A 16,878-nucleotide genomic window follows, 5' to 3' on the forward strand; every position below is an offset into this window, starting at 1 on the left:
TGTGTGTGTGTGTGTGTGTGTGTGTGTGTGTGTGTGTGTGTGTGTGTATGTATGTGTGTGTGTAGGAGGTGAGGTGCTGGTATGAGAGCAATTATCTGATTGATTGAGTCAATAGAGACAATGAATCATCCATCAAATGAGATATACTTATTTTCATATTTTTAAATGTATTGATTGATTTTGATGCTTGATTTTTTTCTTATAAAATATATTTTTGTTATATGGGATGACTTTCTGGAAGGAGGAAATAGGACAGACACAGAGGAAAATTCAAAACAAAAGATACAATTCAGATTTATTTTTTAAATGAAAAAATGTGATATATGTAAAGTGCTTTATACATCTTGGAGTGCTACATAAATGTTTTTATTATCATTAAAGACCTACATCCCTTTTTTTCCCCTTTGGTAGTAGGTTCTGGGGTTGTCTCCCAACTTTTCTGGATAACTGCCACAAACTTTATTGTGTTCTGAACATGTGAATCTAGTGTTTTTTTCTCAAAGGGAAGACTCAGCACTGGGACAATTTAGGCATGGTTAGAAGTCAGAGGAATTATGATCCAGGTCAGCCTTGATGATGTGTTAAGTGCCATGGGGTGGGGGAATTGAGTAGAAGACCTCAAACCAGAAATCAGAGCCAGTCACATACAATTGATTGCCAGAGAGAGCTCAGCTTATCTTCTTCTCTTGAGAAGAACAGAATCCCAGGGTGAGAAATAGTGGAGGTCATCTTTGTCTATCTTCCATGCCTCTGATTGGATCTCACTCAAAGCAGCCTGGACAGGTAAGATTTATATGTGTTTTAGATTCCCCAACAGAGGAGAGTCTTACTTTTACTGAGAAGAGGTTCTTCCTTATAGCAAACACTCTTGTGTTTCAGGCACAATTTTAGACCTCCCGAAGCTTTCCTTTGCTATTGACAGCAGAGGTTTATGATGGATTACTAAATACTCCTCTGACCGGTAGGAGTTCTCAAAAGGTCAACTTGTCCATTCCCCTGTCTGTAGGTCACACTCCACTGAGATGACCTCCTCAGGGTGTGTGGATGCTAGAAATCATTGTCAGGAACCTGACTTAGGAGTTTGACTACCCTAGCTTATTCCTTCCCCTCATTGTTCAGTAGACCCAAATCTAGCTCTAATATTTGGGAGATTTGGAAGGAAAGATCCTCTTCTTTGGTCATTCTCTCTTGGGCCCCTTTCCATCCTGCACATATAGTTAACACTATAAAATGAACATCCACAATGTGCTTAAACTACCTGGAAAAGGAAAGGAAAAGTCAGTACAGGATCCTCATCCTTAAGAATCCATAGTTTTAAGCAAGAATTGGTTAGATGAGAGCTTTCAATCTACAAAATCCATGAAAGCCCACTGAATCCAACCACCTTGTATTACAAAGGAGGAAAATGAAGCCTAATAAAATGTCAAAGAAGCTTGGATTTGAGCTTCAGCATTTGGCTTTCTGTACCTTCCTAATTGGGGCAAACTTTCATAAAAAGCACATGAGAACACAAGCCATTAAATTGGACACATGGGCATGAGATATATCTGGAGGTGTGCTGATAAATGTTTAATAACCAACCACCTCTTTCCCCCACTCAAATCAAACAATAAGTACTTTTAATTTGCATTATTAACATTTCTCTATCATTTCTTAGGTCTAGATAATCATCAAAACAATAAATTAAACTCTGATTTGTAGTCTTTGCCAATTACCAATTTTGGAGGTGTCAAACTGAGAATTTAACAACTGGCTGGTTTGAGCTGGCTTCAGCACACCCCTGGACATATCTCACTGCACCTCAGGAGAATTGCATATGTATATGTATATGTATGTGTGTGTGTATGTACATATGTACGTACGTATGTATGCATACATATGTATGTATCTATATTTGGCAGGAACAAAAGGATAAGGGTTTGTGAAAAGGAGTAAAGTAACTAGGTCTAGGTGGGCCTAAGAAGACTTTATAAAGCAGTCAGATTTTGAACAGTGTTCTGAAAAAAGAGAGGGATAGGGGTTGGCAGAAGGAAGATATGACTGAAATCCCAGTTTTTCCATTTCCTCCCTACTCCTTCTCCCTAGTGAATCCTGTCAATCCTACCAAGTGATTGGAAGAAATGGAAAGGGGTGGGATTAGTCAGAGAAGGCTGATTAAGGATGTCAGAAAGGTACTTCTTTCGTCCTGGTTTCTCTGTCTTTGTCTCACTGATTTCCCAGTGTATCCCCCCACCCCCACCCTAAGGGAATTGGAGGTAGAGAATGTATTTGAGCCTCTAGAGCTGCAAACAGGACCCATCAGGTGTCTCTCTCTCTCTCTCACACACACACACACACACACACACACACACACACACACACACACACACACACTAGTTGTGGATGTATTTCCTCTCTTCCCTGGCTTTTGCTCAGGGGAGGATACACCAGAGCCTATGTGGGTTGAGGGACATATCTGTTGCCACCATGGCAATCAGATAACTCAAGAACAATGAAAATAGCTCTTTCAGATGGGCGAGGGTGAAAAAAAAGAAGTCAGCCAAAATAAAGGAAAAGAAATCCATGAATGAAGGAAGGCATTCAATATTTGGTCTTGGAACAGATGCTACGACTTTGAGTGTTGTTACTTACAGAGACCAATTTTAGACTTCCCCAAAGTTTTCCTTTATTATTGACAGCAGAGGTTTATGGTGGATTAATAAGTACTCCTCTTACTGGCAGGAGTTCTCAAAAGGTCAGCTTGTCCATCCCCCTGTCTCTAGGTCATACTCCACTGAAACCATCCCAGTTAAACCTGAGTCTTCAATTTTATTTCAAACCACCAGAGAAGCAGATCTGAGCAATTCTCCCAGTAGCTCAGTGGTGAGAGAATACAGAATCTTAGTCTGGGAGAGAGCAGCCTGGTGTCAGAGCCCCAGCTCCACCAGTGACATTGAGAATTCATTCCACAAAGATTTATTAAGTATTTAATCTGTCTAGAACACTGTGCTAGGTGCTGGAAATAGGAAGATAAAAATGGCTTTGTCCCTACCTTCAAGGAGTACATGTTGGATAGGGGAGGGAGTGGTGGTTATGATAGGTGTGCTGTACAAGACAAGTACAATGTGATAGGGGTAAAGGAAAGACCTGGTAAAGAGATCTAAGAAGATTGGGGGAGAGAGAAGATACCTTAGCTGGGTGGGATCAGGGAGAGCTCTGTGGAGGAGGGAGCTCCTGAGCTAAAAACAAAACAAAACAAACAAACAAAACAAATTGAGAGGAGGGAATGCATTTCCAATATAGGGCATGACCCATATAAATACATAAAAACAGAATACAACCTAGGATTACATGGAGAGCTGCCAGGGGCCTTGGAGACCATCTAGTCCAACCACCTCTTTTTATAGATGAGGAAACCAAGGTCTAGTGAACTTAAAAATGACTTGTTTAAGGTCACACAGGTAACAAGTGACAGGTAGGATATGAATCTAGGCCCTTTGAGTAAACATATATATATATATATATATATACACACTTATGTTTGAATCTATGACAACAAGAGAACATGGTATGGTGTCTAGAGAGCTGGCCTTAAAGCCAGGAAGATCTGGTCTAAATTATCCCTCTGCCCATAATAGTTGTATGACCCTAAACAAGTCATTTTACTTCTCATGGCTCTAGGCAACTCTTTAAGATGCTAAGTTACCAAGAAGGTGCTGATCTGCTTTCATAAAGGGAGCTTTCTCACCTGGGAGTTCCCTACAAGAGTGAAATCGAGGGATCAGTTCCCTATCCTCATAGCATAATAATTTGCACCTGATCCAAAGAGTAATTGTGAGAATAACATAATTTAGACATGAAAGAGCTTTGAAATATGTCTTGTAGAAGAGTAAGCCAATTTGGGGTCAGGGAAAGGTCAGACTAGATTCTTCCTTCCCCAGGAGATCCTAGGAGATTTGCTTGGTCTTGAAGCTCTCAGCATCAAGATTACAGAGGGAATTCTGAGCTCTCTGTCTTTAATTAGTGTCTTTGATCCAGTACCAAAGACTTTAACACTTGAAGGACCAGGTATAAGAATTTCCTTGGTTCTTTGAGGCATTCTTAAATTTCCACCCTTCCAGTTTAACTGAGCCCTGAAGACAGGGTTACAAGAAGCCCAGAATGCAGTTAATTTAGGGCTTAAAACAGAATTCTGTTTCCAGATTAATCTTTCATCCAGTGGTTATTGAATGTGTCCAGAATGACACTAGGCCTGATTGAGACAGAGGGAGCCAAGGAGGTTATAGAGAACCATAAAATGTGTCCCTTCCTTTGAGAAGGATACAGTCTAATTGAGGAACAGGATTAGAACACACGTGAATTAATTCAGTCAAGCAAAATTTAGAGGAAACATCAGTGTAGACTGGAGTAGTCAAGAAAGACTTCCTAGAGAAGGTGGGACCTGAGGTGGTCCTCAGGATGAATAGGATTTAGAGGGGGAACAAGGAGGGTAGGACTGGTGGGGGAAATAGCATCAACAAAGACACAATTAGAAATGGGCATTTCCCATGTGAAGGATGGTTTATACAGGGATAGGAACGTCAAAGGTGAGTGTCTGGGGATGGATCTTGCCTGTCTCTTGCATTCAAGGAGAATCCCTTTCCCAAGTTCAAATGAGAGATTTCCAAGGGGAAGAAATGTCCCCAGCTTCCCTTCTGTCCTCTGTCAGCATCCACAAGTCTGGCTGCAGGGAACACCCTCATTATGTCTAACCTTATGCTATCATAGCCTTAGCCCCTGAGATTGGGATTGTCTCATTCTTTGTACTTGTAATCACCTAGCACAGTGGCTGGCACTAGTAGGTACTAGTAATAAGTACTTATTGATTGATTTCTTCTTGTTTTCAAACTCTGGGGGAAAGGCTGATCACAGTCCTTGATTCACAGGTCCACAGATATCTGCTCTGTGTGTGTGCGTGTGATGATGTAACGCTATCTACGTAACTCTGGTGGGACTGCCTACCAGGCTATAAGCTCAATGAGAGCAGGGCTGTTTTATCTCAATTTTGCATCTCACCAAGCACCTAACACAGCACTTGGAATACAGCAGGTGTTTCATTAATGCTTGTTGAATTGGATTTCATACCCCTACCTCATGCTCCTTGGCTTCCAAGGAGGCCAACTGGGTTAGCAGGATTAGCTGGGAATCCTTCTCCCTGGGTCTTCCCAGGGGAGGAAGCTGATGAGCAGAAATGAAATGAGCTGCCTTGCATGGCCATGATCAAGGATGTGGGTCTCTTGGCTGCTTCTGCCTAGGGCTGAGCACCCTATTCCTTAGGATTATCAGATCATAGATTTAGAACTAGAAGGGAACATAGAATCCAGTTCCTTCAATTTACAGATAAAGAAACTGATGTCCAGAGTTTAAGTGACTTGCTTAATGGTACATACAACTGGGAAAAATAGAATATTGAGAGGTCAGCTAGTACAATCCACATAGGCAGCTCTTGGCTGAATGCTAAATAAACAGCTAATATTTATATAATACTGCAAGTTTTAAAGCACTTTTTATACTTATCATTTGGTATTCATGATCCCCCAGTGAAGTAAGTGTTATTATTATTCCCATTTTACAAATGAAGAAAGTGAGGTACAGTAAGTGATTTACCCAAGGTCCCACAGCTAGTCAGTACATGAGGCAGGATTCAAAGGGGGCTTTCCTGGCTCCAAGTCCTGTGTTCTTACTGTGCCACATAGCTGCCAATCATCTGTCCTTAGCACATGGCCCAGTACACAGTAGACGCTTAATAAATACTTCTTGCCTTGATGCCGGAATTCTTCCCCCGCTCTTTCTCACTGCGCCTCTCACTCTTGCTCTGCAGGGGGAGCTGCTGAGTCCCTGTCGCTGCGACGGGTCAGTCAAGTGCACACACCAGCCCTGCCTGATAAAGTGGATCAGCGAGAGGGGCTGCTGGAGCTGTGAATTGTGTTACTACAAGTACCACGTCATTGCCATAAGCACAAAGAATCCTCTGCAGGTAAAGGTCCAGGAGGCGGGGCCGCGCCTCTCTTCCCCAGATCCCAGGACCCCTTGGAGGGTTGTGGACATTCTTGGGTTTGGGGAGGGAAGAAATCAACGCGATCCCCACACCCCAAGCTGGTTTTTGCTTGTTTTCAATTCAAAACCCTTTCTTCTAACCGGGCTTTCTGCTTCTCCCTTCTCTAACCCATTTTTAGATTGCAGCCAGAATGAATCTTTCCGGCGCACAAATGTTGTTGCTTCTCTGCTCAAAACTTTTCAGTGGCTCCCTACTACCTGCCAAGTCAATTTCAAACTCCTTCAAGACCTTCAAAATATGATGTCACTTTCCTAGTTTTTTTTTTCTAATACTACATTCCATATGCTCTTTTTTTTGTCTCCAAAACACCTCCTCCTTCTTCCTGCCTCCATGCCTGTATTTATACTGTTTCCCATGCTTGGGATGCCTTTTGTACTGATCTCTCACCCCCTCACTCCATTGAATTCCTAATTATCTTTTTTTTTTTTTTGTGAGGCAATTGGGGTTAAGTGACTTGCCCAGAGTCGCATAGCTTAATCATCTTTTAAAGTCCAAATGAAATGTGGCTTCCTCCATGAAGCCTTGCTTGATTCCCCCAGTCAGAAATTAGCTTTCTATTCCTTTGGCATCTTAGCTTTTTATTTGTCTCTCTCATGCACATAACATATTATTTGGAATTATAATTCTTGCATATGTGTAATATTTCTCCTATAGTCCACTCTAGGGCAGGAACAGTATGTCCCACTGTATCTCTCCAACATACGTAACACAGTTCTCTGTACACAGTAGGTGCTTAATAAATATTAATTGAGTTGAATTAGAGATAGTAGGAGGGGGTTGACTGAAGTCCTTAGGTTGGCATGGGGGAAGAGATGGAGATGACATGAGTCAGAGAAAGATGACAGGGAATGATGAATAATGGGGTACAGAAGTCAAGGAGAGGGATGGGGAGAGAAGAGAGGAGAATTGGTGTAAAGAGAGGAGAAAGAGCAGAGAGGAGAGGAAGCATAGAAAAGGAGAGAGGAAAGAGAACAAAGAAAGAGGCAGAAGCAGGAAAAATAAGAATTAACAGAGAATAATGGAGAGTTGAGAAGACAAAATGATGGGAGGACAAAAAAAAGGGGGGGAGGAAAATTTAGGGAGAGACAAGTGAAAAGACAAGAGTCAGAGAGATAAAAAGAGGCATGAAACCAACATCAGAAATGGGTGAAGGTAGTATATGTGTTTTACCAAGCAAGACCTTCTTCTTAAGACCCAATGGAATGAGCCTTGACCTTGCTGCCCAGCTCTCCCCACCCAGATCCCACTTGCCAAGCCCTGGCACATCTATGAGAACTAAAGGACTTGGCAGACCCCAAATGTAAACACTCGTAAATTCCCCCTATCCAAATGCAGTTCTGGGTGAGAGGCATCCACATAAATAAAGTGATTTGCCTCTGAAAATACCACTGCACATGCATAATTAGCCAATTAAGCTGCCACATAATTAATTAGCCAGTGCATAAGTGAGGAAGGAGCATCAGTTGGGAAGTTAGCACCACTGGTGTGTATTTCTATCTTCTCTTCTTCCTAATGGAAAAATGCAAGCGGCCTGTTCGGCCCCCAGGGAGCCCGGAAAGTCCATTGCCAGCGGCACTGGGCCTGGAAGGAATAAATCCCAGATGCAGCCACGGAGCAGCTGTAGCAACAAACCTCCAGGGCATCTTCTATTGCCTTCCTGAGTCCTGGCAAGAGGATGTATTGGGGTACAGTGAGAAATGGACTGGCTCTGTGGTCGAGGTCTGGGTTCAAATGGGTGACCAATGGGTAAATCACCTTATCTCTGTGGCCTCAATTTCCCTATCTAAAAAATGAAGTTTGAGCTGCGTAGCTTACGAAATCCCTCCCAGCTCTAAATCTATGATCTTATGACCCTTCTTTCTGTTGTCCCCTTAATGCAGGAGTAGAACAGGATAGTGTTGAGGCTGAACTTTAGGGGATATGAGAGAATTGGGGGGGTATTACAGAGAGGGTACAGGAAAAACTTGGGTAGAAGTGGATCTAAAGAAAATGTGTTTTACGCATTGCATGTAGGTTATAAAATATAGATGCAAGGTTTCCAAAATTGTGTGCATTGTACCCCTATTTCCCTCCCTCCCACCCCCATCATTTGTTTATAAACCTTGAATTTAGTAGCAGCACTAAGCCAGTGGATTTCAGGTCCTCTGGAGACAGACCAGAGACAAAGGGCACTTTACCCAGGTCCTCCTGAGCCTCAGATAGCCACATTAACCCATTAACACTTTCAACCAAAACCTTGAAGAAGGGTTGGATCACCATTCAGGATGCCTCTTACAAATTCCCAAGCAGCAATTATCTGCTTTTAGGCTGTAAGTCTCAGAATTAGTCTGAGCTAACTTTTCACAAAATATCATATCTATGCACCCTATAGCTTGAGAAGTCCATTCAGCATTTTGTTTCTGACAGACATCATGTAACAGAGAGCCCTGGCCTGGGAGCCAGATGACCTAAAGTCAAATCTCAGCTTTGCCAATTTTCCAGCTGTGCGACCCATGTCGGACAGATTGCTTCTATGGACCTGTTCCCTTATCTATAAAATGGGGAAGTGTCTCAGTGTCAGGAAGACCTTGGTTCAAATCTTGCCTTTGACACCCACTGGAGCTGTGTGAACCTCTCCACATCAAGGGAGACAGCTCCCTCAGTTGCTGAGATAGAGGAGCTCATGTCCATTGGTAGAGGGAGTTCCTCAGTAGGAGCTCCCTATTTCAATGAAATCTCAAGTCTGGTTTCAAAAAAAAAAAAAAAAAAACGAGGATTGTAAAACTTGTCCTAACTCCCCCCCACAGAGTTATTGTAAGAAACTCTTTTGCAAATTGTAAAGTGCTGTATGCACCTGAGTCATTAATCTCACCTCCATCTGGGTTGCTGCCATGTTTCCAGCTGTGAGTTCCTAGAAGTTGAACTGTGCCTCCTTTGCTTGCCTTGGTGTGTGCAAAGGTGGGTAATTTTCACCATCCCCAAAGTGAGAACACCAGCAGAAGGAAGGATCCCGGCTCCCCGGGAGCATTCTGTGGGTGGGGCACAGTTTGTGGGCTGCATTGCTTACTCATGTTGGTTTCCAGCAATGAGCCAGACAGGAGCTATCAAGGGAGACAACACTGCTCAATTCCAGTGAGAGTTTCTGTCTTGCAGACTGAGAGGTGGGATGAAGTGGGCCTTCCTGAAAACAGGCTGCAAAGCAGGCGATGGAAAAATAGAGCTGGAGGTTCCCATCCTGGTGCTGTTAATGCAGGGCTGTGGAACCTCAGCAGGGTCCTTTTGTTTCTCTCTGACCCGAAGCCAGACTCATGCCCCATATAGAGACTACTGGGTGGTTCAAGATGCCCAGTCATTGGGAAACATGTCAGAGTCTAGCAAGGGAAATAGGATGTGTATGCAAACAATTATAATGCAAATCAGACAATCACTGGAAAAGTGCCAGAAGGAAGGTGAGGGACACATGCAGGAGCTGAAGGGCTCAGAAGACTTCATGGAGGTAGTAGGACAGTAGAATGTCTCCTATAGAGTTGACAAGTCAGAGGATCTAGATTTAGATCTGGGCAGGACCTTTGAAATCATCTAGTCCATCATGTAGTCTACACTCCTTCCCCATTCTATATAGGAGGTTAAATGATTCACCCAGAGAAGTTAAATGACTTAGCCAGGGTTATTGGGTTAGCATGTAGCAGAGCTGGACCTTGAACCAAGGTCCTTTGACTCCAAAACCCACATTCTTTCCACTCTACTACTTTCCTAGTCTAATAATCAATCAATCAATAAACATTTATTCAGCAATAACAACTGTTGGTGGACCCAGAGGGGCTGGGGCACTACATCTTCTCCCTCTCCATCCATGACCCTTCTATTCTAGAGCCAGTTCAGTGGCCTCTAATGAGAAGAGTTAGACTCCTTTTCTTACATTTGTTAGCTTCTTATGCTATCACCCTGGTACACCCAGAGAAGACTTACTTAAAGCTTAGGTTTTGTTCTAGGGTCTCCCCAAAAAGAGGATCAAAGAAGTACTCAATGTACAATGTAAATAAGGATTGGGACAGGTATTTATTTCCTATACACACACACAAAAATGCTTAGCATAAAAGGCTCTCACAAGTTTCACTGGAAGAACACAAGCAAACTGCACTAAATAAATTCTACCCAGAAGTCGAGACTTAAAACCATTGAAAGAGAAGGTATTTTCTGAGACTGCAGAATCTCTTCCATTTTATACCTTATCTCAGTTCTGTGCCATACCCTTTGAACTGGAGTAGTTGCCTTGACCCCTTCCAAAATGCAGCTGGCCCTGGCTGAGGATTGTTGCCTTCAAGCTTGTTCCCTCCTATCTCAAGATCAATATTCATCTGGGACCAGCCAAAGAAGCCCAAAGAAGAAGCAATCAGAGGCCAAGGTTCAACTCTTGTAGTTGAGCCCCTTCTCTCCCCCACTCCACCTGACACATAGAAATAACCAACATGCAGCCAAAGTGGAGAAAGATCGCCCCTGCACTCTTCATCCAAAGTCCTAGTTATATGATGCCACCTAGAGGTTCTAAGAAAGTCTGAACCAGGTGAAGTCACTCCCTTTTGAAAGGTCCACTGAGTCATTGGCTCTTGCTGCTCAGTGGTCAATGAGGACATGGCTTCATCACCCTCAAAGAACCTCAACAGGAGTCATATATGGTCGAGTAGAACCAGCCAGGGGCACTGACATTCCCAAAGAACCCAATCACTGAGCAAGTGCATGGGGTCTGCTAGTTATGCTAGAACTGGGTAGCTTTATGTAGCTTTGTCTCTGAATACAGAATGTCCAAAGAGGAGACATTAGGAAAAGATCCATTCTGAAACTAAGTAACTATCCCTCAGCTTCTTTCTGATTCCCCTTAGTTAGAGTGGAGAGAGATACTAAGATTTAGATCATTGACAATGTCTTCAGTTATGCTTCGAAACGGGAAAAGATACTCTCTGAACGGTCCTCCTCTCTCCTACTATGGAGGGGTCCATGTTGTACCATAAGGTATGCAACAGGCCTCCTACTATGGAGGACAGATTTAGGTGGGATCCGATGATGAATTAACACAGTAATGGATACAATTTATGTTCCAAGGTTCCCAGGCTCTGGGTTTGTCAGGACAGTATTCATTTTTAGGGACTAACCCCCAAATTCACTCTTTGGTTTATTCTGCCCCCTATCCAGAGTTTACTCAGGGAAAATCTGTGAATATAGACTGTGTCTGGGTTTCTATATATGTGGTCAAAAGATCTCCCAAATCCCATACAAGCACACAAATTAACACAAATATATCTTCTTTATTTTATCCCTCAAAAAAGTAAAGATGTATGAAAGGATTCACAATAGCCCATAAAAAATCAAAACAAATCTCCCTTTCCAGTGAGTCCCAATTTTTGAAGAATCCTAAAGTCCTCCATACTCATAATGCTACCTTTGTGATTTGAATTCCCTTCAGAGAGGAAAAGAACTCAGGACTGCTAGACAGCAGCACCCCAACATTCCAATGAGACTCTTTCACCTTGGAGATACATATAAACAATTAGTCTTATGATACTACCCTGAGACCTTTGGACTACCTCTGGAAAGAAAATGTGCTTGAGCTTGCTGGAGAGGCCACTCTCTTCCCAGCAAATAACTCCTGGCAACAATAAAGTGCCATCCTTAATTGCTTTTAGCTGTGATACTCTTAGAATTTCTTCTAAAGAAGTGTGTGTGTGTGTGTGTGTGTGTGTGTGTGTGAGAGAGAGAGAGAGAGAGAGAGAGAGAGAGAGAGAGAGAATGGCGGGGGGCAGAGCAGGGAAAGAACCATAGAGAGCCCAAGATATTCCACTAACCTACCCCAAACACATAACATCTTGAAGTTGGAGGGAACCTTAAGGGCCATCTAATCCAACCTGTACCAGATAAAAATCCTCTCCACCACATGCCTGCCAAGAGCTTAGTTTGGGGACGTGGCAGTTGGTGATGTATGGCTGCAGTTTAGAGGAGAAAGTTTAAGGCTGGATTGGTAAGTTATCTTTATCAAGGTGTTAATTGAATCTATGGAAATGGATGAGGTCGTCAGGGATTGAGTATAGAGAAAAAAGAGGATTTAGGACAGTCTTTGGAGTCATCCAAATTTAGTGTGTGGTGAGGAAGATGATGCCAAGATTAAAAGTTCTTATAGCTCATTCCTGGTATTCAAAACCAGCTCTAGGACCTTTGGCCTGCTCCTCTTAGCCCCCTCTTGCCTTAATTTATACAATCTCAGGGTTGGTAACACAATAATTTTTGTATCCTTGGCTGAGCAAAGAGTAAAGATTTCTATTGGTGTCCAGGCATGCCTATCAGAGTGGTCCAGCCAAAAGCTGCTCTTTGATGGTGCTTTGTCCATAATTATATTATGTTTCACTCCTTTGGATCTTCTCTGAACTCTGGACTTTTCTACCAGCACAGACCCCCTCTAGATAATTTTTTTTTTAATCTGTGGATATGGAGGATTAAATGTGCTGTGGCTTGTTCAGAAGCTTCCAAATACATCAAAGATTGCAATAAACCAGGAAGCTCTGATCTGGATGCCAATGGATTTGGGAGAAGTAGGGTGAGGGGAAAGCTGCCCAATCATCTCGCTAACCTCTTGTTCTGTCCTTCCCAGTGGCAGGCCATTTCTCTGACGGTCATTGAGAAAGTCCAGATTGCAGCAGCCATCCTGGGTTCTCTCTTCCTCATTGCCAGCATCTCTTGGCTCATCTGGTCCACCTTCAGTCCCTCGGCCAAATGGCAGCGCCAGGACCTCCTATTCCAGATCTGCTATGGGATGTATGGCTTCATGGACGTGGTGTGCATAGGTGGGTCACTATGTTTGGCTCCTCAGTGGGCAGGGGAACAGATGACTCCAAGGCCCAGAGACCAACAGCTCCCTTTGCAAGGGAGAGGAAAGTCCTCTTGGGTCTGGCTTTGGAAGGTAGACATAAACAAGAATTGAAGGTCTCAACAGGGTGGGACCTGGGAAGCCTGAAGGTAAGTGTAGCATAATGGAGAGGCAAACACTTCCCCCAGGGAAATAAGATCAGGAGGCTTGCCCCAAGTGCTGACCCTGCAGCCTTCAATGACAATCAAAGCTTACTCGAGGAATACCAGTCTGTTCTTCTCCCTCCCACAGATACACAGTCACTTCTTAGAAGAGGAGTTTGTGAAGTCATCTCAAAAATTATTCACATGGTATTCACATTCACTCAATAATGTATGGCAGGGCGGTCTGTTGGAAATTGGAGTCAATGAACCTGGGTTCAAGTTCTGGCTATGATGCTTACAAAGTGTGACCATGAGCAGATCACTTTAACACTCTGGGCCTCAGTTTCCTCAGCTGGAAAAGAGGTCACTAGTATTAGATCAGGGATTCTTAGACTTTTTTGTGTAATGGATACCTCTGACAGTCTGATGCTTATGGACACCTTCTCAGAATAATGTTTTTAAATGATTAAAGTCAAATACCCAGAATTACAAAGGAAATCAATTCTAATGAAATAAAGATGTGATTTTCTTTTCCTGTTGGAAGTCCACAAACTCCCTGAAATCTATCTGTACATCTCTTAGGATTCTGTGGCCCTCAGGTTAAGAATTTCCGATTGGATTAGATGTTTTCCAAGGTCCTTTCCAGATCCAAATCCTTCTATAAATGTATGAAAATGGTGTTAACCACTAGTCTTCTTCCCCATAGATCAGTCCCTAATTCCTCCCAGATCCCTCGCAGAAGCCTCTGCTCCTTCCTCCTCTGAGCTCTATTATGCCAGGTTGAGCTAGCATAGCCTAGAAATACCAGATGAACCCCATGTACATATGCCTAGCTTTGACTGTAGCATTTAGGATCCTGGATACTATTTGTACATGTAGAGATTTTTAGTCTCTTCTGAATTTTGAGTGATATGTGATTTGTTACTTTGTCCATTCTTTATCGCTGTCTTCAGGGGTTGTCACTTTGAAAGGTTTGGTCTTTTTCTGAAAGTAAAAAGAACAGGACTTCAGCAGGTCTAACACTTGGTCAACCAGCAGAGGCCCTGCCAAGGACCATATTGAGTGCCAGGTGACAGCCTCAGTGGCTTTACATTTCCTTGGTAGTATTCTGCTAGGAGCAGCCACAAGAGCCTTTTGTCCACACGATTTCTTCCTATTCAGTGTTAACACTAACATTTCTTCTGGAGGAAGGAGAATTATATTTCTAATGGACCTTTCAGTGTTGGGAATGTCAGGGTCCATCAGTCCCAGGCGTGGGTTCACTGGAGAGAATGTCGTCAGACACACAATTGTCCAAGGCTTGTGCAGTTACTGTCACTTTGCTATTCGGTGTTCTCTGGGTCCGAGATCTCAGACAGCTTGCAGCACAGCCTAAGGTACAAGACTTGCCCAGGGATGGATAAAACACAAGGGAATGATAACACAAACAATTGAGAAAGCTGTAAAAGAATACCAGGCCCCCCACCCCAGCTACACAACTTGACCACAAGAAGGTTTCATCAGCAATTTTTCTCCTCCTCCCTCCAATGCACACACTTCTCTAACAAGAACACAGAGGGGCAATCTCTTAGACTCTCTTTCTCTCTCTCTCTGTCTCTCTGTCTTTGTTTCTGTCTCTCTGTCTCTCTCTCTCTCTCTCTCTGTCTGTCTCTGTCTCTGTCTCTCTCCTCCATCCCCCATTGTATATGGGCAGCCTTGAAGTAAGAGAGAGGCTGGTGTCCTTCTGGGGGCTCTGGGAAGCAGTTGCTGCCTTCCTGTTCCCTAAATCAACTACCTTGCCTCTCTGAATGAGGTAAAAGGAAATCACACATGTCAAAAGGAAGCTTCTTTTGGCAAGATTCCCATGAGGTCATTTAAAGGTAAATGCCACCTGTGGAAGGAGAGAAGCTGTCTTTTCCAAGAGGCTATACCTTCACAGGCAGACTTTGCTTCCTGGAGCTGTCAATCTTAGAGTGATTTTCCTCTTGTTTCTATACTTTTCTCTATCTCCTTTCATATTCTCTCTCTCTCTCTCTTTCTCTCTCTCTCTCTCTCTCTCTCTCTCTCTCTCTCTCTTTCTCTCTCTCTCCATATTTGTCTCTCACTTTCATATGTTTCTCGTGTTGTCTCATTATATTTCCTCTGTCTCTCTTTATGTAGGCAGCCCTCTGTCTCTCATTCTCTGCCTCATTTTATCTCTGCTATAAGCACAGAGTACCATCCATTTATGTTTCTTACAGTTTTTTCCTTTTTTTCCCCTGTTGTTAGGGAAACAGTTTCTGAGGATTTAGTATCCCATTGTGCCAAATCCATCTGGTCAGGAGGGGGCCCCATTCCGCCCCAACAAGTTAGTCTCTGCTTGAAGACAATAGCTGGGTTGCAGAGAGAAATGCCGAGGGACTCTAATTGCTTTCTAAAGTCTATTGAGTTGCCATCAGAAAGCATCAAGAACAGTTTATAGTTTCATTCCAATGCTTAACTCCAGCAGGGAACAGGCTGCTTTATCATTTTGTTGATTGTCATCAAATATACTCCAGTTACAGGATATGCCTGGGAGGTAGGGAGGGGAGCAGGGTTATTGTTCCAGATTTACAGATGAGGAAACTGGGGTTCAGGAACATTGAGTGATTTGTCGAAGATAGTCGGAGGACACAGCTTGTTCCCCAGCAGAGCTGGATGCCCATTCCTATGGTCTTCGAAGGCAATTTTGTGTCTGCCCTCACTGGAGAGCAAATAGAGGGTTAAAAATCAATAAGGAAGTAAAAATGGTTGAGAAATGAGAGGGGAGGCTGTGGTAGTGGGTGGGGAGGAAATATGGTAGATGGAACCTATGGGAAGAGTCTACCAATGGCTAAGATCAATACCAAATTTCAATCAGAGCTGACTGAGAGAGACAAAGTAGGCAGGTACTGAAGATTCAACCTGGGGGGAGGGTACAGGGAAGAGTATTATTATTCTTAGCAATGATTACAATATCTAGCATTTATATAACACTTTGAGATTTACAAAGTGCTTTATAAATATTATTTTCTTCTCACAACAACCTTGAGAGATAAGTGCTATTCTTACCTCCAATTTACAGATGAGGAAATGGAGGCAAATGGAGGTGAAGGAACTTGCTCAGAGATACACAGCTTGTAAGTGTCTGAGGCTGGATTTGAAATTGTGTCTTCCTGACAGCAGGTCCAGCAACTCTATCCATTGAACCACCCAGATGCCAATGGAACACAGATGCTAGCCTAGTCCTGGCTCTGCTTTAAAGCTCACTAGTACTTGAATGGTTAGATCAATTCAATTCCTGGTCAAAGAAATCAATAGGAGCAAGGTGGCAGTGCACCACCCCACCCCCATTTGTTTTTCAAAAGGCCTAAGAGAGAGGAAAAGTCAAACTTTTGTCTACAATGAGACTTTTGGACTGACTGTGGTTTTCAATTACTAGAGTTTGATTCAAAGCAAAAGCATTCATTGAATCCCTCCGGTGTGCTATGCACTAGAGATGAAAAGACAAGAGTGAAATATTCCCTCTCCTCTGTTAGCTTACATTCTATTAAATGGCTACCACAGCAATAAGTCAATCACCCAAAGAGTATTTTAGTTAGACATAGTAGGAGATATAGAGATGTATAAAATGTGATCCCTGTCCTCAAGGAGCTTATAATCTACAGAGTTAGATGGGGAGGTAAGTTTAGCACACAGCAAAGATCCACGCCAAGAATGTCAACGTCAAGAAGCATCTACTAACCACCTGCCATGTGTCAGGTACTGTGCTACAAAGAAAGACAGAAGATAGTCCCTGCTCTCAAGACATTTAGAGTCTAATGTGGGAATGGAAACCATCATATAAG

At 43.0% G+C, this 16,878-nt stretch overlaps 1 protein-coding gene across 1 annotated transcript in view; it reads left to right on the forward strand.

Moving 5' to 3' along the window:
* The window catches only part of MARCH4 (membrane associated ring-CH-type finger 4), a 132,476-nt gene that overhangs the window by 88,536 nt on the left and 27,062 nt on the right, over positions 1–16,878 (forward strand). Inside the window, exons 2-3 of the mRNA XM_027873787.1 lie at positions 5,840–5,995; positions 12,696–12,888. Of these exons, the coding sequence (XP_027729588.1) occupies positions 5,840–5,995; positions 12,696–12,888 (349 nt within the window). The remainder of the gene's footprint in view (positions 1–5,839; positions 5,996–12,695; positions 12,889–16,878) is intronic.

The sequence above is a fragment of the Vombatus ursinus genome, unplaced genomic scaffold, assembly GCF_900497805.2.
Source record: "Vombatus ursinus unplaced genomic scaffold, bare-nosed wombat genome assembly UNPS02014802.1, whole genome shotgun sequence".
Taxonomy (NCBI): domain Eukaryota; kingdom Metazoa; phylum Chordata; class Mammalia; order Diprotodontia; family Vombatidae; genus Vombatus; species Vombatus ursinus.